Source organism: Tinamus guttatus, unplaced genomic scaffold (genome assembly GCF_059628265.1).
Source record: "Tinamus guttatus ecotype Peru unplaced genomic scaffold, ASM5962826v1 Tinamus_guttatus_pri_ptg000046l, whole genome shotgun sequence".
Lineage (NCBI taxonomy): Eukaryota > Metazoa > Chordata > Aves > Tinamiformes > Tinamidae > Tinamus > Tinamus guttatus.
The window spans coordinates 1,526,199-1,549,349 of NW_028288580.1; the positions used below are offsets into that span (position 1 = coordinate 1,526,199).

Genomic DNA, 23,151 nt, shown 5'->3' on the forward strand with positions numbered 1-23,151 from the left:
TACACAGTGTCACCCTTTACTTAAGCAGTAGACACAGGCAACCTTTACCTCCTAGCACATTCAGAACGAAGCGTGAATAAATTTTGAAGTTGCTCTTGCCCAGATGCCGAAAAGTACACAGGCCAAATTCCTCTGCTTTGCCACTAGGCTATGTAGAAAATAGCACATTTATGTCTTTCTCACCCAGTTACGGTAATGCCAGACCCAGTGCATTCCCGCCTGGCCACCCTGCAGCCCTTTCCTCTGACCAAACCCATCCGTGCCATTATCACCTTGTCCACCTCCAGCTGTTCCCTCTCTAGGCCCACAGAAAGAAAACCATCTGCGCTACTTCTTTCCCTCTAACCTCCACATGGGAGGGCCAGAAACCCCAGCTCCTCTGGAATGTGCCTTGTGAAAGGGTGTCGGGAGAGGACCACAGCCTCTCCAGGTCCTCTGCGGACACTTCAAGGGCTGTCCCTGGAAAGCAGCCAGGAGGAGGTGGCAGCCAACTGGCCTGAAGAGAAGAGCTGCACCAAAGAGGAAAGCTAAGTCCCGCTTTGAAGAGACGCTGTTGAGACGCCACAGATTTGGAATATAAATTACGTCTTGTAAGACAGACAACACAAAATAGAGCAAAGAACTGAGGAGAAATTAGGCAACCAGAACAGGAAGGAAGGCAGTAGGTAAAAAAAAAATGATTTAATTGAAGGAGAGAGGAGACTCTTCAAGCTTCTCCTAAAAAAAAAAAAAAATCCAGCTTTTCTGAAATTCATATTAAGAAAACAGCCTTACATAATTTGAGAGTAGCAAAACCACTGCCAATAATTGCTTCTTGTTTGTGAATTCCCATCTCTTGATTTGCCAACTTTTATTCACACTGTTTGGATCTTATGGTGGCTTCAAAACATACTTAGTAGTTACAGCGTGTACCAGAACATACCAAGAACATGTTCTCTGGTTGCTGCTATGCAGATTCACACTCGATGAAGATGCCTTTTATTCTTAGCAATACACTAAAAAGGTGTGCTCTTCTCTTGCATATAATACAGGCTACAAACAGCCAGAGAGTTTCTTCACACTCTGTTCCCTTCAACCACTTATGGTTGCAATTGCAGAACTGCCACTGCAGTTCTCCAAGCAACAGCTTTAGTCAAATCTTTTTTCTAAGCCACCTTTCCTACAATCCCACCTTTGCTTCTTTCTCTTTTTTTTTTCCATCCTCACAGTAGTTTGTTCTTTGACTTTTACTGACCCTGATTTCAGGCACAGAGCTTTCCTTTACATCAGACTTCTGTGCCTGGTTTAGCTCCCACAAAGGCACCAGGGCTGACTTGCAGAAGGCACAGGCTCTCATCCAGCTTCATTAGCAGCCCAGATCCCACCGCAGGCGCCTCGCTGCTGGGCTGGGCAGCTCAGGCTGAAAATGCTGGGGCTCCAGGCCCTCAAGGGAAAGCACCTCCTCGTCAACACACTAGAGAGGTGACCGGCCAACTCGGCTCAGCCTTCCTCCTCAGCACCAGAGACTGCCATGTGCCAGAAGAGCCGTGGTGCTCTGTAATAAATGACGTGGTGTGAAGCCTACTCCCCTGGCCAGGAAGAAGGCTTCCTAATTTCCCCCAAAATTGACTCAAAATGCATCAATCCTGTATGTCCATAGTGGGTGTGACCACAGGTGGTATCTCAAAAAGCTTGCAGTTATTAAAAAGGTAATTTGCTTTTCTCAGTCAGCATAAGCCAAGAGGCTCCTTGACTAGGTCCTCTACTTTGTATTTAACAACAGTGGCAGTTGATACTTTTCCATAGTGCATGCCATTTTCTTTTTTTTCCGTTCAGTGAGAACTGCTTCATTGTGTCTGTGACACCAATTTTTTGTATAAGAATTAGCAGGCAGGCAGACTCCTGGAATTCTGCAACCCTCTCTAGATTCTGCAGATGGGAAATTGTTTCAAAGCTTTTATAAGCTGTTGTAATGTATAATGCTGTAGTAATACCATTATTCTCCAGCTGCAATCATCCAAATTCATTTACATTCAACTTGCATATTGGCCTTGCGTTGAGACTACAGAATTCCAAAGTTCCTAGTCAGACATTAAACTATCAGCCCCTAATTTCAAAATGAGAGAAGTTCACTTTGGTTTGATAGATTTTCCCCCTTTCTCTGCATCACTGTAAGGTGAAGGAGGTTGCATGTATTTCCCACAACCCTCACTCCTGAAGCAACTTTGCTTCAGGTCTGCAGTATGTGAATGCAGACTGAAACCTGACAGTCAGAAATACAGGAGTCAGAAGCCCTCAATTCCTGGCCTGTGCCCCCCAGTTCTGCTTTCAAAATGGAAAGGAAAAGAGCAGGTCTAGAATTAATATGCTTGCAGAGAACTAGCTTTTTTTTGAAGAAAATAGTCTTTCTGCTGAAGAATCTATATAGAGATGGCAAGAATTGCCAGAGGCGACTCACAGCTTTTAGACGGGCTACTCTCTGTAGTGGTCAGGAAGCCACGATCCCCAGCTCTTTTCCTCCCATCACTTTATTGCTCCCAGGTCAAAGCTGGCAGAAGAAAATGTATGCCTCATTCAGCTACTGTGGTGCAAAGATTTTTGGTTTAAGCTGTGAGTGAAAGTAGTCTCAAGCTAGTATGTGGGACTTCACATAAGTACTGAGGAACAAACATGTGTTTTGTGCCAATGCATCTGCTTGTTACCTCTTCCATCATTACACTGAAGGTTGACACAGCTCATTTGTCCTTGCCCAGCACTTCCCCTCTCTTGAAAGCATGAAAGAAATGTGTAAATGTTGCTCAGCAGAATTGCTCTATGTTGTCCTCTCTTTTGTTAGTTTCCAAACCTCTTTGTAGTCTGAAAACGTACACAGAGAGATCCAAATAGCAAAACTAAGAAATTATAAAGCATGAGTTAATTTACCTCTCTAATCTGTTTAATCCACGCCTCTCTTCCAAGGAATTCCTGATGCAGGACTGCAGGAGCAGAATTTAAACTGAAGACCACAGTGTCATTAGAACTTTCTTTAACAAATGGCTGAAGGTCTGAATGTAGCTGAAAGAAAAGAATATATTTCTTCAAATACTAGAAGTTGTTCTATCCCATCCACTCACCAATTCAAGGTCTGTATCCTCCTGACTTTATACCCAACTGCCACCTTCTGCACTGACAGGTGTATCTTGGTTGCACTACAGCACTACAGCCCTGAGACATCTGCAACACGAGCACAGAGCAGCAAGCAGGGGCTGGTCTCCTGACCTGAGATCAAATGCTAACACAAACGTGCCTCTGCGCAGGGCCACTGACCCGCCAGGGAGGGCGAGCAGGGGCCTCAGCCCCAGGGGCCCTGTGGGCTCTCACACTGCTGCAGCAGTCCAGATGCTGCTGCCCTTCCCTGACCTCCCTCCTTATCCCGAAGCTCCCCCCGGCACACGGTTGTCCTCACAGCAGACCTGTCAGGAGGGGACAATTGCTGGGATTTTGGCCACTGCAGCTCATGCCTCGAGTGCTGCTGCAGACGGCTGGGCCTCTTGGTACCAACCTCGGCGCGAGCTGAGGTTCCTCCTGCGCCCAGAATAGCAGTTTCAAGAAGAAAGCAGGAGCAGAGAAGGAAAGGGCTACAGGAAGATGCATCAGAGGACCTTCAATAGAGCCCTGAACGAAGCAAGCTGTGCTGCTCAGAGGAGGGGTTCTGCAGGTTCATGAGCGCTGTTGCTGACATGGCAGCAGCGGTCTGTGGCCCAGCATGTTGCACAGGACAGAGGTTAAGAGCAACACGTCAGGACGTTGCTGCGAGGCCTGCAGCGTCCGGGCGCTGGGCAGAGCGTGAAGAGCCTACCTTGTGGCTCATGGACATGTGCTTCCCGTACTGAAACGCCGTGTCCTGCAGCTCGGCGCTGTGCTTCGCCAGCTCCAGGGCAGCCTGGCAGCTCTTGGCCAGCAAGGCGCTGTGCGAGAGGAAAACCTGCTCTTTCCAAGTCGATATTCCAATATCGTCTGTAAGACAGTTTTCCTGAAAACGAAACAGAGGCCAAAGTGAGAACAGCAAAACTGCAGCTCTATCACGTAGCAGAAGCTAGCGGTGCTGCCCAGGAAAACACAGCACATGGCAAGTAACAAAACTCAGGGTGCCAAGGCTGGAGAAAAGGCCTGCTCCAGGGGCGGGTGGAGAACACACTGCCCTGAGCAGCCCAGTGGCACAAATAACATTCGAAGGTCCTGCTCCAAAGATCCACAGAAATATACAGAGCTGTCCATGGATTTTACACAGACCCTTTCCTTAATGTCTGTGTCATTACACCAAATGCCAACAGTCAGTGGCATTCCTACTGAGAGCAGGGGAGAAAAGCAAGCAGGGCACATCAGCATCTAAACTCTTGTCTGTAAAAAATAATAATAAATAAATATAAGTAATAATAATAATAAACAATAACCTCAATCAATTGGGGAATGACATTTCCGAGTTACTTAAACTTCTCCTTTGTAGTTAAGAAAAAAAAATCACAAAAGGTTTTAAAAATACTTATAGGACTGTGCTGAAAAAATGGAGGGTAGTAAGGGATGACTTGTACCTTTTTTACTTCATTCTCACGAACCAGGAAAATCAGGAAGTGTTTAAAATAAAATTATGCTTTAGAAATATCAAATGTTAACTTTCCCAGAGGTTTGACAAGAGATCTTGGGGAGGCTTCTGGTGAACTTTTTCACCTTGACTTTAAGGTCAAAGATGCTCAATATTTCTCAAAATCCTTCAGTATACAAAACAATAATGTGAAATACTTTGCACAGAACTGTGTTTTCCTTAACAGGAACCCAATCCCTTCTCCCCTCAACCCCAAAGTCAACTGCAGCTCTTCAGCTCACATGATGCCAGCCTTCAAGGCCAGACATGATCTGTAATCTATTTCACGCACACCCATAATTCATGCCCTTAGGTACCCTCTAAAGAGAATAAAGCAAAAAAGGGAAAAGACCATAAAGATTCTTCTACTTAGAAAAAACTCAATATTGAGAAACTACAGAGAAATTTCAGGAATGTAAATGATAAAAATAGTTTGCAATTTCTCAGCTCATTCAAATCTATAGCATGCGCTAAGTCAAAATGATGTTCTTTAAAGGAATAATATGAAAAATCTCATACATATACAACTTTTCTCCTCAAAGTGATGTCAATTAAACTATTTAGAAATGAGCAAGAACTAATTCTGTGTGACCCTACAGTTTTCTAGCAGGGTATTATCTGTCATGAAATTGGTAACAAATGAAACAAAATCCATCCGTTCTGCTCTGGCCTTACTCCCTTAAGGGTATCGCCCAGAAGTGCCATGTTACAAGGGAGAAGATAATATGAGACTAATGGAAAAAGTAGGAGAATGCTGCAATGCCAAGTAGCACAATGCTGTATCAAAATTCCTCTGCTTTCCGACATACTATTAACTTATACGAGGAAAGGAAGAACAGAAAACAGCAAGTTTGCTATTAGGCATGTGATAACTTACGAAGAGAAGCCTAAGCTTTCCTTATGCTTCATTTTACTGCAGCATTCTTGTTTTAATATCTTAACTCAGCCCAGAGAATGTGCAAATTCCCATGACTGGCAAAACGTCAAAATGAGCATTTAATTCTAGTAGCTTCCTACGTATCAAGTTGTTTTTCACTCAGATATAGATCAATTTATTTTAAAATTAAAATCAGGAGCTCTTGGAAGACGCAACACAATCTCTTCCTTAACAACCAATCTGCTCAGAGAAAAAGAATGATATTTACCAAAACTTGCTGGAAGATACACTAAAAATTGGCAGTGATTTTTATAACCACCAAGGCAGAAAGAGACTAGCAAGATAAGTTGAAACAATTTATGAAATTACCAAAATCTTTCAGAAGACCTGTACATTTAAGATGCCAGCATGCCTGAGCCTCTGAACAGTCACAGAGCATTATGAAATACCAACTGCAAGGACTAGAGATTGAACAGTCACTTATATTCCTACAATTAGAAAAAAATTATTAGAAAAAATACATTCTTCTTAAGGAAGTTTGAGTTTAATCACATAACTAAAAAGGATGGCAGGACAAGTTACTCTCTACTATTAAAACTCATTAATTGACTATTGGTCAGCTATAAAAAAGCCCAAGTTTGCTTAAAGTGCACAGTGTGCTGAGTTTTTAAAGATCTCCTTTACTTTAAAGGAGTAAAAACAGGCTTACTTTCATTATAACTTTAACCAGTACATAGTTTTGTGAAAAAAAAAAAACTTAACATCCGCAGGACTTTGTTTTTATCACAGGCTATTTGAAGAAGGATCTGCTAGGTTTTACAGAAAGGGAGTAACAAGCATGAATATCTCACAAAGACCATGTAAGATTTTCAAGCATCCAAACCAGGCTTAAAAAACAGGCTTTGAGAGACATCCTCAAAGGTGCAATACAGAATTCTTCCAAACAGAGATACTGCAAAACTGTAACTGTACAGTTAGAAGGACGTTTTTAAAAGAAGTTATCTCCATACAGACCTGCGCTAGCATGTGAGCTCACAAGCCAAAAATAGAGCTGATTCTAATCACAGAAAGTCTCCAGACCACGAGACCACTCGAGTGCCTGCCGGTTAGCAAGACAGAGCCGACCTTTCTTCAGTTAAATTTTCCAACATCCCAACCGCTGTTTTTTCCCAGCACAGCTCCCATGTTACACAACAGCCCATCAGCTGGGCTATATATATATATTTTTTTACAGCAATGCTACGTATGACAAGATCTAAAAATTATTTTAAAACATCAAGGGACAAAAAAGAAACTAGCCCTAGCATTGCAGATCTGAAGTCATGCCAACGCATGGTATTTTTATAAAAAGATTCACTTTTTTTTTTTTTTTCTTTTTCCTGCACATGTTTTTTGGTCAGCAGAGGGTATTTCAAAGGGTAAATACGCACGTAGATATCAGCTGGCCCACAAGACTCTGTAATCTTTCACAGAAAAAAACCTTTTAAAGCAAATCCATTTCAATCGCAGTTGACAGTGCTCAGACATTGCATTAACTACAGCCTAAGGAAGAAGCACCGTTCCCAAGAAATGGGCCCAGATGGCAGCTCCGATGCTGTCCGGGCAGGAGACACTGGATGAGCAGACCTGGGCTCTCCCTGGCTCTGTCCCTGAAGGAAGGAAGTTCCAGGCACGGTTCGGGGACTGCGACCATGGGAGCCCAGGGCTGGAAGACACCAGCATCCAACTCTGTCAGCCACCACTTCCCATGCGAGTTTCACTCAACTAAAACAATCCTCGAGAGTCTGATAACACATTTGCTTTCTACACGTTAACATTCTGACAATTCATTTACCTTAATGGCTTGAAAACTTCAATAGAAAATTGTGATACTGCTTTCCAATTCAACAGGAATCTTTTTTATTATTATTATTTTTAAGAGTTTTTCAAAGCAGTAACTGCACAAGGTGAAAGTAAGAGCAGGTGCTCCCATCTTACTGACATGAAGCTCACTAGCCATTTTGTTAGAAAGAAATTGGCTGGTGAAGACTTTTCTGCTAGGCTGTTTCTGCAGTTCAGATTCAGTTTGGAGAATCATCCAAGGAAACACAAAGAGCTTTTAGAAGATGAAATGATGGGGCAAAATAATACATTCATGAGCAATCAAGAAGGACTGCTCCTCTCATCAGTTACATTAACAAGGATTCCCCGTACAAAAGGGGCACTTAATGTAATTTGTTACTCTAGAGAAGAAGCTTACAAGCAGTTTGACTGCAAAGGTACTCAGAAATTGAGGAGAAGGTTTTATTTTATTTTACTTTTAAGTGCACAAAATCATCTGCATAACCAGGAAAGAGAAATCAGAGGGCTTTTCAATGTAAAACTTAAGATGTAGTTTGTAAGGGAGACTTTATTTTAATCCGGCATCATGGCAGCTCCCTCTTAGCCATCTGCTCTTGCATTAAATGATCAAACTGTTTGAACCACTTATGCATCAGACTCTAGTCTGAATCTCAATGGACAAATAACCCACAGAAACTCACTAACATTTTTTTTTGAAATAGTTCTAGTATTTTGAAGTTTTGAATTAGAAAGTTTGACAGAGTTCTGTATTTTACACACAGAAAAATGCAATAAAACTATGAATCTTGGTAACAGTAGCAAGACAGTTACCCTGTAAAGCATCTCACGCTTGCTGGATGTAGGCCTTGACTAGATGCTTCCCTGCCTGCTACAGATACACACGGAGATACCGGCTCACTACGCAACAAGCTGACGAATGACCAAACTGAAAGTACTGAAACGGGGAACGCGCATGGTTTCACAGAGGGGAGAAAAAACAACAACAAAAAAGCATTAATGAGAGCTGTCAAATAATTATATCCATTATATGTCTTCAGGAATAAGTACACTCAGTCTTACCAGGGCAAAGGATACTTTCAATCTTCCTACAGGGTCATTTAAAGGAAGCAAAGTGGAAACAAATTCTTGGGGTAAACATGTACTTTGGGTCTTAGAGGAGAAAGGTGATTTTTGCTGAGCTATTTTTGTCTAAAGTAAAAGACAAAACCATCTAGGTGGCTGATTAGCAAAGCTCAAAGCAACTCAGTGCTAAATAAGAATTTAGTCTATTTTATGACACCGAGTAATTTATAAGACCCATATTAAAGGCATATTTAGCAGCTGGAGTACATTTTTTTCTGCCAAAAAAAAAAAAAAAAGGCAGCTGTCTGCTTTTGTAAATGTAAGAGATTCCCAGAAATGAAAATGCCATTGCAAACATCCTTATGTCCTACTGTTACAAGCAGAAATAAAGTTTGACATTTGGGACTCGTTTGCAGACTGCATTAAAGCACTTGACCCATCTCTGGGAAGTTTAGTTCAAGATCACGGCTCGGTCGACTTGCAGTCAGGTGCGGAGGGAAGGAGGGAAGACGCCCTGAGGACACAGGTGGGACAGAGGGGCGCCAGGGCCGCTGCCTCGGCCAGCCTCGCCAGGGGCTGCCGGGACACGCGGGGAGGCCGCGGGGCCATCCCTGCAGCAGCGGGGGGTGTTTCAGATACTGCTCCGAGCCAAATTTCTCAACAGACAAGACAAAAAGAACTAAAATAGACCCGGGCCTTGTATGTCCTCGGTCTCACCAGAAGCCACACGCAGCCCATGATAAAACCAAACTCCAGCCGCTGCCATGCAGCTCTCATGCCTGTTAGGCCATCAGACCAACTGTGCTTTGAAATAACCGGCTTCCATCTAGGAAGGGTCTCCCTGCATTCTCAGCTCTCATTAGACAGAAAAGGTCACCGACTTTCACGAAACAAGGTTAATCCTTTGTGCGTGTACCCAGCGCAGGGTAGGGCCGTGCCGCTGTGCTGGGGGTGCCTCGCGCTGCCCCGCTGGCGACAAACGTCCTCCGGCCGCCCCGGGACGCTCCAACCGCTCCGGGCCACGGCCGCCAGCTCCGCGCGCTGCCAAACCCGCAGAAAGGCAGCCAGGACCTCGCGCGATGGCAGGCACCCAAACGAGAGCACAACAGCTCTCATCTGCACAAAGGCCACGGCTAAAACAAACGGCATTAGTGTTACAGAGTCGCGATAAGGCAGTCGCATTGCTGTGAAAACCAGCGGACCTTTATTTCTAGGCACAAACAGCTGCCGTTCTAAATCCATTTTTAGAAACCTGCTTGGCTACAGAAAATACAATCCTAAAAGGCAAAAACGCGAGAAACGCCATTTAATTCAACACGCAGCCCCGAGCGCAGCGCTAGCCCGCAGCCCGGAGCTGCAAGTGCAGCCCAGCAGGTGCCCAAGTGCTGCGGCATTCCAGGCACCGCTCCCGGCTCCGCCGGGGCCCTCAGCACAGCCGCGTCGCCAGCGCCCGCCCCGCTCCCCTCCTGCCGCACGTGCCCGCTTGGGCAGGGCTGATCCGACGCAATCGTTCCTGGACTAGGTGCAGGGAATTAAGCAACGGATCTAACGTGGTGCAATCCGGGTGTCCCGGTACCCACGGGCAAAGCGGCTCCTCCGGGGCACGTGGGCAGCCCTGGGCTCTCTGCTCACCCTTCCTGGTCCAGGCTGCTGCTGTGGTGGGACACGTAGTCCGGGCTCGCACCCAGTTCCTGATTTATTTCGCCACATACTGTGACGGGGCAACGATAAACCAGAGCGACCATCTGAATGCGCAGTAAATGTGTGTGAGGATTAACACTTCTGCAGCCTTCCAACCACCTTACCTACTGAACTTTGAGATTCACATCTCTGAGAAAAACTAGTGTGAGAAAACATCAATAGAAACAAATCTTCAGTGGAATCTAAGATAACCATATCTAAACACTGATGATCATTCCTATTCAGTGATAATTTGCTATGAGAAAACCTGCACTGGCAATGACAACTCTAAAATATGGATTTTTTTTTTTGCAGACTTCAAGTTATAATCATAAACAATGCAACAGAGATCTCCATTTTGCTTCATCTTCTTGCCTGAGCAAAGTCAATTTCAGAAGGGTCTCTTAAAAGTTTCCTTAAAAGTTCCATTAAAGACAAAATATCCTGTAACACAAAAAGTTAAAGCAATAGCACAATACTGCTGGGCTTGGCCCTGAAGAAATACCTGCGCCTTTGGTGTGAATATGTAATTGTAATTTTCTTTCCCGTGCAGCTCCTGGATTCCGTGCACAGGGGCTGCAGGGCAGACATGCACAGCGCTGCACTGCTGCCCCTTCCCAACAGAACTGGTGTTTAAGCTGTGGAAAGGTGCAGTGCTCAGCAGGAGGAGCCTCATGCCAGTGTGGGCTGAAACACCCTGCAATCTCTCCGGCAGCTACGGTTTGAGACAGGCGCTTCACGTGTCAATACTAATGATACTTCACAACACTATCATAAAACTGCCATAACGGACCCTTAACTAGAAGTCTCCAGAAGCGTTCGGAAAGCCCATAGTAAACCACGTCTGGTATCCTTAGTATTGACACATTTTATTATTTTATTTAGCACTCACAGAAAAAAAAATATTCCTTCTTGGAGCATTTCTAGAAATTCCCAGGCTTCCCGGGTGGGAACAATGTTGCTGCAGAAGTCAGGGCTCTTCTTCCCTCTCCCTTTTCCTTCTACACAAATGAAGGAGTCGTTGCATACGTTGTAGTTGCACATTAACATAAAACATAAATCACAGTTCTTACCTCAGACAACTTGGAGTTTTCATAGTATATACCTTGCACTAAGTCACCGATAGCACTTGATATTAGCTCCACGACCTGTAAAAGAGAAGAAGAAAGAGAAGTTGCATCCTTAACTACCACTGGACGCACCAAGCCAGCCCCGGCCGGGTTTCCAGAGTGCACAGGTGGCTCGCGGACGCTCCCTGCGGAAGGGAGCGGGAGGCTCCCTCCGAAAGGCTGCGGGAGCCACCGGGTTATTCTGTAGCCCAAATGCGAGGCAGAGGCAGAGGCAGATCCTCCCTCCCTACTACAGCCTCCACTGAAGTATTTCTCCTATCTAAGCTTCAAGTTAATGTAAACACAAAGCAAGCTTTTTTTTCTTTTTCCCTTTTTTTTTTTTTTCCTCATGTGTGAACTATGGAGTGTATTCTCAGAAGGAAATGCACAGAGCCAATAAATCCCGCTTCATGAATACGAGACAGCACCTCACCTGGATTTTCTGTTTTGTTTCTTTTTTCCCTGACAAGTCAATACTGTGCAATACCTCTCATAGGGAGCTGTTAAAATTCTAATCTTCATGGCTAACACGGCAAAGTCAGAATCCATAGAAAGGCAACCTTTCAAATGTGATGATTTGGTATTCGGGTGCTCTGGGAATGCACTGTGGATGTATTTAGTGCATGGCCTGAGGCTCAGCTGCACCACATACACTGAAAGGGAATGTTTAAATCAGATTTATCAATCTCCTTTTTCTTTAGGGTTCAGACTTTTTATTTTATTCAAGCGAAGCCTAAAAACCTGAATTTGATCCAGAATGTAAAGCAAGCATTGCATGGTTTCACTGGAACTACCGTACAACCTAGAGCCGTGCACATGAACTGTCTAAATTGGAACAAAATACTCAGATTTATTGTAAAATTAAATGCAGTCATTTCAAATAAGCACACCTTAAGGCTACCCCCTTAGAACCTCAGAAAGCTTTAATTTCTTGAATGTTTTAATTTCCTATGCATATGATTCTATATCTTATTCCCCTTCTTGCTTCCTAAAAAATTCAGCCCAGCTCTTATTGAATTAAAGGATTTAGTTTAAATTTTTATCATTCTTGTAACTGAAGACAAAAAATGAAATGATAAAACCCCTAACAGGGAGATTTTTTAACATTTAGGCATATTTTACTTGATAATAAAAACACATTTGCATGCTAGTTTTAAGAACTAGCAGAAAGGTGTTTTTTCTTTCTTTTTTTTTTTTTAATCACTGGTTCATATGCATATTCATATAGAAAAAGCGCTAACTTTAGAAATGGTGCTGATTAAAAGTCATTTTTTTTTCTTGCAATGCATATGAGTTAATTTGCAAGACCTACAAAAACAGCCTTAAAAAAAAAATCATGTTGTCCTTTAGGAAACCAGATACCTAAGAAATATTGTAGCAATACAAGCTGCAGAGGAACTGAAAGGACAATGATCCTACAGTGTTACCAGATGTGTTATTTAAGTGGGGAACAGAGAAAATGAAGGGAGTTTTTTTTTTTTTTTTTTAATGGTATCAGATAAGCCCTATTCCCAAATCCAGAAGGATTGAGTATCGCCAATAGGTCTATGAAAGTCTGTAACTAAATGCTCAGGATCAGATTGTATTACAGTTTATACAAGCAACATCCCAAGATTCTTCTGATGGCGAGGACACATAATACAGATCAATCACTCACTAAAAAATGTTATGGTTTGTGAAATGCTCTGAGCTCAGAGACCTACCCTGGTAATACGAAGAGGAATTTACAAAGACACTGAGTCCTACTCTAAATGTCAAAGTGATAGTATGAACTTTTAACAATGCATCTGGCTGTGGATAACTAGACCTTTTCCTCTCTTTCCTGAAACTCTAGACTGAGTAGGACCCTGTTTTGGGGTTTCTTTTTTCCTTCTCTCCTCTCTCTTTTTAGTGCAACTCTACTCTCAAAGGCAATTTTAACTGACTTAAAACAATCTCAGGGAAAACATTTGTGAAGAATTGTACCTCTTCCTTTTATAGTTCATAATAATTCTGAGGAGAATACACATACTCTTTAGAATAGAAGCCACACACTAAATACCATTAAGCATTTAGATATGTATTGGGTACTACATATAAGAATTTAGTATTAATATTACCTCCTTTCTTTCCAAAGTCCCTAAAGCTTTCCTTTTTAATTTTTTTTTTTCCTAAGGTAAAGTGCAAGGCCATGGAGATCCCTGCAAGGGATGAAATTCCAGTTTCAAGAGCACGGTGGGACACTTGCATGAGGCCCTGTTACTTTGTCAACCCTGAACACGATCTGTGCATCTGCAATGTGCCATCTGCAGCCTGGGATCTGGACGCTAGGGAAAGCCAGCAGAAATGAGGAAAGCAGTTGTTTTCCCTCTGTGTCCCAAGCTGACTTTGGGGTGGAGAAAAAGCGTTAGGGACTCAGTAGCATTCACGCAGTCAGCACAACACTAGCTGGTTCTTGCGCAGCCCTTTCCATCAGTGAAGCTGAAAGCAATCAACATCCAGTGTAACATTTATTTCTTCTTGTATTTTATAAGGAGAAAGCAGAGGGGGAACTGGTTTCCCCAAGACCTCGCAGCCTGGCAGTAAAGGAGCAGGACGGAGCATCCAAGCTTCCCCCTTCCCATGGGTGCCCTCAGCCTCGCCACGGCCCCGCGCGCACCGACGTCTCTGAGCTTGCAGAGCAGGGAAGACGGGTCCAAATCACCCGCGCCAAGCTGATTCCTTGCCCTCCCATTTGAAGGAGGAGCTCCACTTTAAACGAGCTCAAAGGCTGCTAAAGGGAAGCAAAGGGTGGCAGAATCGGCTGCTGCAGCCAAACAGCAGCATCTCCGCAAAGACCAAGGGCGCTGCCTATTCCATCTCCATTCCTTCTCCAAGCTGTGCTCGCTCCCTAAACGCGATTTGACAACACTGCTCTGCCCACCCTTGGAGACTGCAGAGGAGCAGGACTAACTTCCTATTGATAGCAAGCAACTTTCCATTCCATTTCTCTTTCTTCACTCGTATCGGGATCTTGCCAAGTGCTGTGGTCACCAGCGAGGTGGCCAGCCTGGTCCTTGCAGGCGACGAGGAAAAGCGCACAACGTTTCAAACCCTCTAAACACACGTTTTGTCATAGTTCTGCTGGTTATTTTTTCCCTTGAGTGGATTTTTTTAACCTTCTACTACAATGCATCTGGTATAGATGAGATCTCTGTCACATCTACAGCTCTGTCTGTAAGGAACGGGCATGTATTTTAATATAAGGTGAAGTTTGTTTGTTTGTTTGTTTTTAACAAGAAAGACTGAAGAGACTTCACGGATTGAACATTTAGGTAGGATCAGGAATATTCTTCTGAGTTAGAAGACATGATTCCTGTTCCTTTAAAAGTAGGAAAAAAAGACTCTGGAGCACTCATCTTTCATAAGAGTCCTAAACCTCAGGGTACTAAAAAAGGAGATATTACTACCATAATTTTAACAACTCAAACACATTGTCTTTGAAATACTTTTATATTTGTCTTCGAATATGTGTATTTAAGTTCACTGGAACATAACTCTGAATTTATATGCTTTTTTTTCCTTGTATTTTCTTTCTTTTTTTCATTCAATGTGATTTAATGTGTTTTTTGTTTATTTTATTTTTTAATTCAGCAGCTGAACTGGCATTGACTACACAGACTGCCCTCCTCAGAGCTACCAGTACAGAGTATCTACGGGATATTTTTAAGGGCAATGGCAGGGAAAAAGATGGAGCTTTTGTGGGAATACGGGAAACAGCAATAGGAAGAACACGGCAATAAATCTAATCCCTCTTCCTTTGACAAGGAACAACTTGAAATTTGTCAATTTGACAAACTTCCTTGGCTTTGCCAAATTCCTTTCAGGAAGGACCACAAAAAATCCCCTTTCATCATCTTTCCCCTTTTTATCTCTTTGAGTGCTGGTCTTCCTTCCCTGGACCTCTGTGGAGGCAAACTCTATCCCTGATGCACAGGCTCCAAAAAGTAATAATTCTTCCACATACAAGCAAAAAAGAAAATTACACAGTCAGGAAACATTTAAAAACACAAGTGGCTTCAACTTCTTTTAGACTCTCTTTTTTTTTTCCCCTCTCCCTCCAAAACTGTTAACTTTTAGAAATATTTCCACACTTGAAAATTTCATAAAAGCCTTTACAAGCAAAAAAACTCTTGTATTATGATAACAACTAGGAAGGTGAAGATAAAACTCACTAAGCAGGTGAAATTAGATTTTGAATCTCCAATATTATCAAAAAAAAAAAAGTGAGCAAAAACTCTAAAGAGGGCCAAGAACACTGGAATTAAATTTTCCTGGTGTCTTCTCAAACTGAGTCACACAGGTGACTAAGAAATACATCAGCCTGTAGGAAAAAAAAACATAACATAACATTGATTGCAACCCATTGGATTTACTGTTTTAAATCTTTTTTTTAACTGTCCTTCTCTTAAGTTGAAACACAAAGACAGGCAGGTGATTTGCTTTCTAGCAATCTTCTTTAATGCTCTTAGAAAAAAAATATGGTTTTATTCATTCTATTAATGATGAACACAGCAAAACACAAGGCGCAATGTAGCATCACCCAGATCTGTGATTTGATAAAACCACTTCCTAGCCATAAAAAATGTTGAAAATAAGCATCAGCAGTAAACTTGAATATTATTAGTATTTTCAAACACCTTAAGTCTACTTTAGCGATTTTTACCAGTGTCAATTTACCCCTTTTATGCTTATGCAACATCATCCACAGAGTTTTCACTACTAGAAAGACCTTTATTGCAGGATTCATCTGTTTTTGTTAATGATAAGCAACAGAAAAATAATAATTTTATCTTGTCCACTGCCACATGGTTCTATAGCCAGTGTATTAATATGTCTGCAGACCCAGGACAACAGATCCTTGCACTGAAGCACTCAGCTAACTGTCGATTGCAACCCAGGTTGCAGAAACATGCGATTTCTTCAAGTTGACCCTTCTGGAAAGGGTTAACTATTTCATTGCTCAGCTTAGATATACAAGAGAGAATTAAAAAGTTTCACAACTAGAGGGATCTGCAGCTACAAGACCACCCCCCATCACTAAAGACGCAAGACAGACTCTATTTCTGCACATGCTGGTGTAGACAACCATTAAACTTTGCTATCCTCACAAACAAATTGTGGATTAAACTAACTAAAAAAACCTGCAGCTCTGTGCTGACAGAAATGACACCTATCTAGGATTAACAGTCTTGCACAGACAGTCTCTGAACCACAAGTAGCAGTAACCAAACTCTAGACTCAAAGTGAAATGCTGCTGAATCTCAGTCTGCTCCTAGTCAGCACCATGCACAGGTTTAGTTTCCTTGAGAGCCAACTGGACGTAAAACAGCTCAGTGCTCTGAGCAAAATGCAGCTGGTTCACCTGCAAAAAACACAGCATTTATCTTTCTATGCACCACAACTATACTACTTCACCAAAGCCATTCCAGGTGTAAAGAGGCTTTCATTAAAATGTGACCCTGGGAAGTTCAGTTTTAAAGAATAGCTTTACAGCAGTGCAAAAAGAGGGGATGACACATAATCTCTCACACTGTTTACAAGACACACGTATTTTAACCTTTCCTAGTAGTACTAGCAGCTGCTTTAGGAGGACCACAGCTGACTCTGCATAAACACATCTGCAGCACTAGTAACACTGAGGTTTTTCTCTTTAAAATAATAAAATAAAATCGACATCTCAAAGCAGTTGCCAAATATCCTCTTAGGGAAGGATAAATTTTAGTGCATGCACTGGAAACAGATTTCCCTTCTATGAAGAGCTAAGTTCTTGGGAGAGAAAAAAAAAGGCCACTGAGACAAATTTTAGATTCTTATCAACGTTGCGAACAGTTTTGAATTGCAACTGAGTCATCACAAAAACCTAATTTCAGTCTCAAAAGCATATTCTCTGCTGAAGTTGTACTCCAGGTGGAGGGATGACTAATCACAGCCACCTCAGCTCCTCTGCAAAATGACTGCGTGTGTTGTCAAACAAGCATGCAAGGCCCCACTTGGGACCAAAAATCCCACTGATCTGCCTGTTGTTGTAAACACCCACTCAAAAAAGGCTGTTTGAGGCACTGTTGCCACAATTCCACTGCAAACACACCTGGTGGCTTTTTACCCTATTTTTCAGCCTCCGTGTGAATCTTTCATTCCATTTAAGCAGCAGACTTCAAGCAAAGGTGGGAAAACAGAACTTGTGATCTTGCACTCCTTGAGCCGTTAGGAAAAATGACGCCGACAGGCAGATATCTCTCACTGAGGACATCACTTTTGGCAACATGATGAAAACCTATGCTGATTTCATAACCTGTGTATGAGCCATTGCTGTTTAGCAGTGATGACAACCCCTTGATGGTTATTCGTGGCCGCAGGAGAAAGGGCTGCAGGGAACATCCAAACATCGAGGCAGTGGCCGCGGCTGCTCCGGTTCTGCGAGGGCCTCTCCACGGCGCTCCTCACGCACAGGGACGCGCCATGTACCCACGAGCTTCCATTCCCTTAGCTTCTGGGTATTCATAAGAAACGAGCATTTCTTCCATTTCTCACATATTCTGGCAGAGATCAACGTCCTAGACAGTGTTGCTTATTAACATTTAAGGAAACATCAAACACAGCTACTTTTTCATATTTCCCTCAAAACATCAAAAGGCAATTTCTCTTTCTTTCTCTCTTTCTCTCTTTCTCTCTTTCTCTCTTTCTCTCTTTCTCTCTTTCAAAAAGAACCCTTTTCAATAATTTGACCTTAACATCCAAAGAATGGAGATACAAATATGTATGTGTATACATACACACATATGTGTGTACATACGTATATATATAGCCAAGCATTGCAGACTCCTAGGTCACCCCTCCTCATCAGTAGATTGCAACGCAGCACCAGACATACATCTGTAAAGTAGCAATCAACAGAGCAACAGACACCACCACTTCACCTATCCAGACCCAATTTCCCAAGAATAATGAGGTCTTGGATGACTCCTGACTTTCCTCTCAAGACTAGCTCTTTCTTTAGCTATTTTCAAATCAGTTTTCACAGTCTTCTTCATTGATGCTCAGGAGTCACCTCTAAGAAGTTCTCTTCACCTACAGACAGCCTATTAATATTTTGCAGGCCATTCTGTCAATTAAAAGGAGGCAACCTGTAGTTCCATCAGAGAAACAATTACTTAACCATGTCTCAGAGGTAGCTGGATGGTTTACCTCCGCAACACACAGACCATATTTATCTGAAAAAGTGACAGGTACCAGTTCAAGCAGTGACCACAGACTTTGACTACCGGGCAGACCAGAGAAGCAGACACAGCCAATTTCTACTGAAAGGAAGGCAAACTTAGATGCAGGGTGACCAAACTCTCCAAACTGTTGGAGAAAGGATTCAGGAGAAAGAACACTGAATGGGCTTTGCGCACAGCGATGAAAATCCTAAGCAGCCTCACAGATTGGTGGGTAACTTCTTCCTGAGACTCCTACTTGCTCAGTCAGTGTGGTATGGAGAATGGGAAACGTGTTTACAGTTCTGCTCGAGAGCTTCTTGAAACAGAGAAGAGTTTCCAGCCTTAGACTCGATGATTCTCAGGGATATCTATGGCTAAGTATTTTTGTACTGGTCTCTATGTCAGTCCTACCATGTTTCTGCAGCCATTTTACTGCAAGGCACTGGGTATAGACATACATACATGGCCCATGTGGGAAGTGGCACAAAGCTCTCCTTTTCTAAAGCCTTTTCCTAATGCTTCAAGGAGACATGGGAGTGCAAAAAAAAAAAAAAAAAAAAAGGCTGAAATATAAATTTAAATAATGTAAATGTTTTCGGGAGCACTATGGTCAAGAATCACACAAAACTACATTTTTGCAACACAGAGCTAGTAAAACTAACCCCAATGGAGTCTAGCTTTAAGAAAGTTTAACTATTAGCAGAGGTGCATTAAAGGACTAAGCTAAAGAAATGACTTATGTGTGGAATGCACCAGTTAGCACTGAAAGACCGGTAACTGCACTCTTAAAAACAATGTGCACCACAACACAACAGAAATCTTTTACTGGCAGTCAAAAAGCAAGACTGCTTCTAGCCTCTTACCATAGTTGCAGATTAATTTGGATTTTTAAATTTTCACTTAAGAGAAAATAAGCTGTGTCACCGGATCTTCCCAATCATTTCTTCACAAAATTACTTTCTAAACATATAACCAAAGCTAATGAAATTATACGGTATTTAATTATACTATCAATTATTGTCAACAAAAGTGAAACATCAAAAAAGAGATTAAAAAAAATGAATACTTTGCTGTTTCAGGGATTACTTTAGGGGCTGCAAATCTGCTGCTTAAAAAGGAGGGTGCTGGATACCTGTGCTAAAGGAACTGCTGCAGCGACACAGGCATGGAAAGGCCCAGGGCACTAACCGGGAGATTCAGAGCTTCATTCTACAACTTCATCATCACCATGAGCAGCCACCTTTAATGATAACAGAAATGCTAGACAGAGCCATTTTAAGGCATCAGTCTGTGAAAAAAACAAACAGATTAGCAAGTAATGTTTCCAGCAGAGAGAGTCTATCTTTTATCTCTAAATACATGAGTTTTCCCCCTAAACACTTAACTATTTTAATCAACTCTTATAAACAGTGTTTTTTTGCTACTAAAACAAGTTCATAGCACTGTAAAATGTTCACTAAAGAAACATTTTAATTAAAAAAAAATCAATCTTTCAGAATACTGGGAGGAGGGGAGGAGGGAAAGAGGGAAAGAGGGAAAGAGGGAAAGAGGGAAAGAGGGAAAGAGGGAAAGAGGGAAAGAGGGAAAGAAAGGATCACCTCTCTTAAGAGGATATGAAGTTTTAACTTTCCTACCAAATTATATCCTGGACAAAGCACAGCTCTGATACAGGTACCACACTTCTTACATTTTAAAACTAAACCCATCAAGTCTGTTGGTGTCTGTTAGTGACATCAGAAACGTCACTTTGCATCAAATGAGCAACCAGGGGTGCTCTGCATCCTTCAAATCTCAGGAAAGGAGCAAACTTGAGGACCTCAGGACACAGCTGGTGCCCCGTAAGCAGGACGGGCAGCCCAAAGCAGCTCTTCGATGGAGCGCCGGGCACGTTCAGGCTGCTGCAGCGGGAAGATTTAAGATTTACATGCAAAACTTGTTAACGTTTATGCAAACACAAAGCCTATTTTGTAAACAACATATTTATGCCTTTAGGAATACATGAAGTTAACATAAGGAAATGCATCCACTATATAAGCACTGCATCTGTGCTCCTGTTTATTTATGAACAAATAATGCCTAATAAAAACAATGCTCTGCACCATGGACTGCTGGCAGGGCTCTGCCGGACAGGCAGGATCCTTCAGTGCGACCCCAAGCAATGAGGCTGCTCATTTTAAAGTGCTCCAATGCTCACTTTAACCACTCCAGTAAGAGATCACTGGATCGTAAGCGGGAAAAAACAGAGTCGTTCTTCAGATTTCAGTACAAGCTACGAAGAGCACTACCTTTAGATGTATTTACAGCTTTCCAGGTTAGGGACTTTTTAACACTACCAGTGGATATGCCTTCATATCAGCTTATATAGTTACAAGTAACACATTTACATATGATTTTAGCATATTCTTCAGTTTTCAACATATTGCAGCATGCATTGTGCTAAAATACATCCTTTCATGCCCTGAGCTTCTGTGCATCAGTGACTCCAGCCCAGGGGAACATCAAAACTGCTCAAACCCTCATCTTTTGTGCACCCTCTCTGCAGTCACGCAGCGGAGCTGAGGATACAGGTGCTCCAGGAAGCTGCAACTTTAATGCTCTGATAGGTTCCTCCTAATGCATCCGTGACATACCCAGAAAAAGCTCCTTGCTTGCAGAAGCCAACGTCCTGGCCAACGCTCACACCTCGCTTGTGTTAGACCTTCTGTGTCACATCTCTGGCTGACAAAAGAGACTGAGGTGAGGAAAAAAACTGCCGAGGAACACTTGCTGCTTTTGCTGTGTTCACCTGTCACCCTAGGGCGGTCACGAGAAGCCCAAGTTAGCTTAGGCAAAGCTCGGGGCCAAAAGGAGCCCTTTTGCTACCAGACTTGGAGCAGTGCTTCCACCAGAAAACTCTGCCAAGGGCCTGGGAGCAGCTTCACGCCCACATCCTTGGCCAGGCAGAGCAGGATAACGTATGTTAAAGAGGAATGTATGTAAAGATGTAACATATGTAAGGATTGAAACCTTGGGGAGAGCAACAGAGAATCAACTCTTAAATGTGTTCTTCTATACATTAAAAATCATGTAAAACATGTTTATTTTAAACTATCTGTGGACATACATCCTAAAACATACTCAGAGGTATTCTACTTTGTTAAACATCAGTTTATTTACTTTTCTATCTCTTTTCCAACTACATGCTTACAAGGATTTTTCCCAAATACCTTATCAAGATCCTCCGATCAAAACACTGTTTTACCTCAGTAAAAAGAAGTCCTATCCGAACCATCTTATCATCCAATATAAACACATTCCAATCCCATAAATTAGCACATTACCAGACACTACTGTTTTATTATTTAACTAGAACTAAAACAAAGAAGTAGCCTTGCAAAGCCTACTCATTGCTAACTGCACTTCTGATACAAGAACTGATAAAAGATCCCAAATAAATACAAAGCAAATGCCTCTTTGGGCCCTTTTGTGTTCTGAATATCTACACATTAACAATGTTCAACCTATTGCAGGATACAGTTTGGAAATAAGATTATATTCATATTATCTTCAAGCAACAACATAATCTATCGCTCTAGTCAGCAGGCCAAGAAAAGCTACCATAGTAATAAGGTAAGTAAACAAAGTTATAGCGTTTAAATAAGATGAACAAAAAGTGAGATGAATTTATAGAAGAATGGTAAATGTCCCTGGATCCACATACTACTGTCTAGTTGCTTTTATTAAAGAAATCACTATTTTGCAGTTTTCATTAACTCAATGAAAATGCAGAATCAATGCTGAACTTTTCTGTAATTATACAAACACAGCACGTAGTTCTACCTGTTCTGCCGTACTTGATCTTAAGACTCATAGTCAATACCAATAATTAACGTCTTGAAATTTAACAAAATACAAAATGATAGTGTTTTCTTCAGAACTACTATCTGTATTCAAACAATAAAAAACTAGATGAATTTATAGTAGCCAAAGACAATGTATTTTACAGGAAGCTGTCACATTTCTGGGTTACTAACTGACATTTCAAGAAATCTTGAGGAGAAAAAACATTTTCTTTTGCAAAACAACACTAGCAAACATGTGAACGAGGATTATAAGCATTAGTTTAAAACAAACAAAAACCCGAGCTCTGAATCGTTAACATCATTACAGCTACATTCTACTAGAGTAGCAAGAGAAAGAAAATTACTACGAATTAGTAACAACAATTCCTATATTTAATGTTATTTAAAAATCAAAGTGTTACCTAAGGCAATTACCTTGCAGCCTTTTAATATCTACAGGGAAAAGCCTAAGGGGAAATAATTGACTTTGCTAATTTTACCCTTGGCAATTATAAAATAGCTCTGCATTTCATTATGACTGCAGAATTTCACATCTAATTGTCAGCCCCGGGAGAAGCGCAGAGATAAACGCATCAAGCCCGAGCTTAGGCAAGAGTTTAACAGCACAATAAAATTAGCTTGGTAGCAATGGTTTCAGGTAATGTTAAAAAGCCCTTGAGTTTAAATTCCTGCCTACACATCATCACGCATGTCCGTGCAGATGTTATAGTTTACTGTGGTCACTGCCATTCGCAATAAAATGCTGCTTATGGCATTAGTCAATTTGTTGAGCTACCAAATGCCAGCACAAAGTAGTACTACGATTTTTACTTTTACTTCAAAGAAAACAAAACATTTTGAAGAAAAAAAGTCACAGTTATTTCACACTGCTGAAAAACAGATGCCAGATTTGAAAATTCATCATTTACAAAAGAATAAA

At 41.9% G+C, this 23,151-nt stretch overlaps 1 protein-coding gene and 1 long non-coding RNA gene across 2 annotated transcripts in view; one reads left to right on the top strand and one right to left on the bottom strand.

The window, feature by feature from the left end:
• Window positions 1-23,151, top strand: part of LOC148595929 (uncharacterized) — a 227,433-nt gene that overhangs the window by 10,942 nt on the left and 193,340 nt on the right. The gene's annotated exons all lie outside the window — the stretch shown is intronic.
• The window catches only part of PDSS2 (decaprenyl diphosphate synthase subunit 2), a 97,486-nt gene that overhangs the window by 10,449 nt on the left and 63,886 nt on the right, over window positions 1-23,151 (bottom strand). Inside the window, exons 4-6 of the mRNA XM_088538270.1 lie at window positions 11,135-11,209; window positions 3,818-3,991; window positions 2,902-3,033 (exon numbers count right to left, since the gene is read on the bottom strand). Coding sequence (XP_088394396.1) covers window positions 2,902-3,033; window positions 3,818-3,991; window positions 11,135-11,209 — 381 coding nt within the window. The remainder of the gene's footprint in view (window positions 1-2,901; window positions 3,034-3,817; window positions 3,992-11,134; window positions 11,210-23,151) is intronic.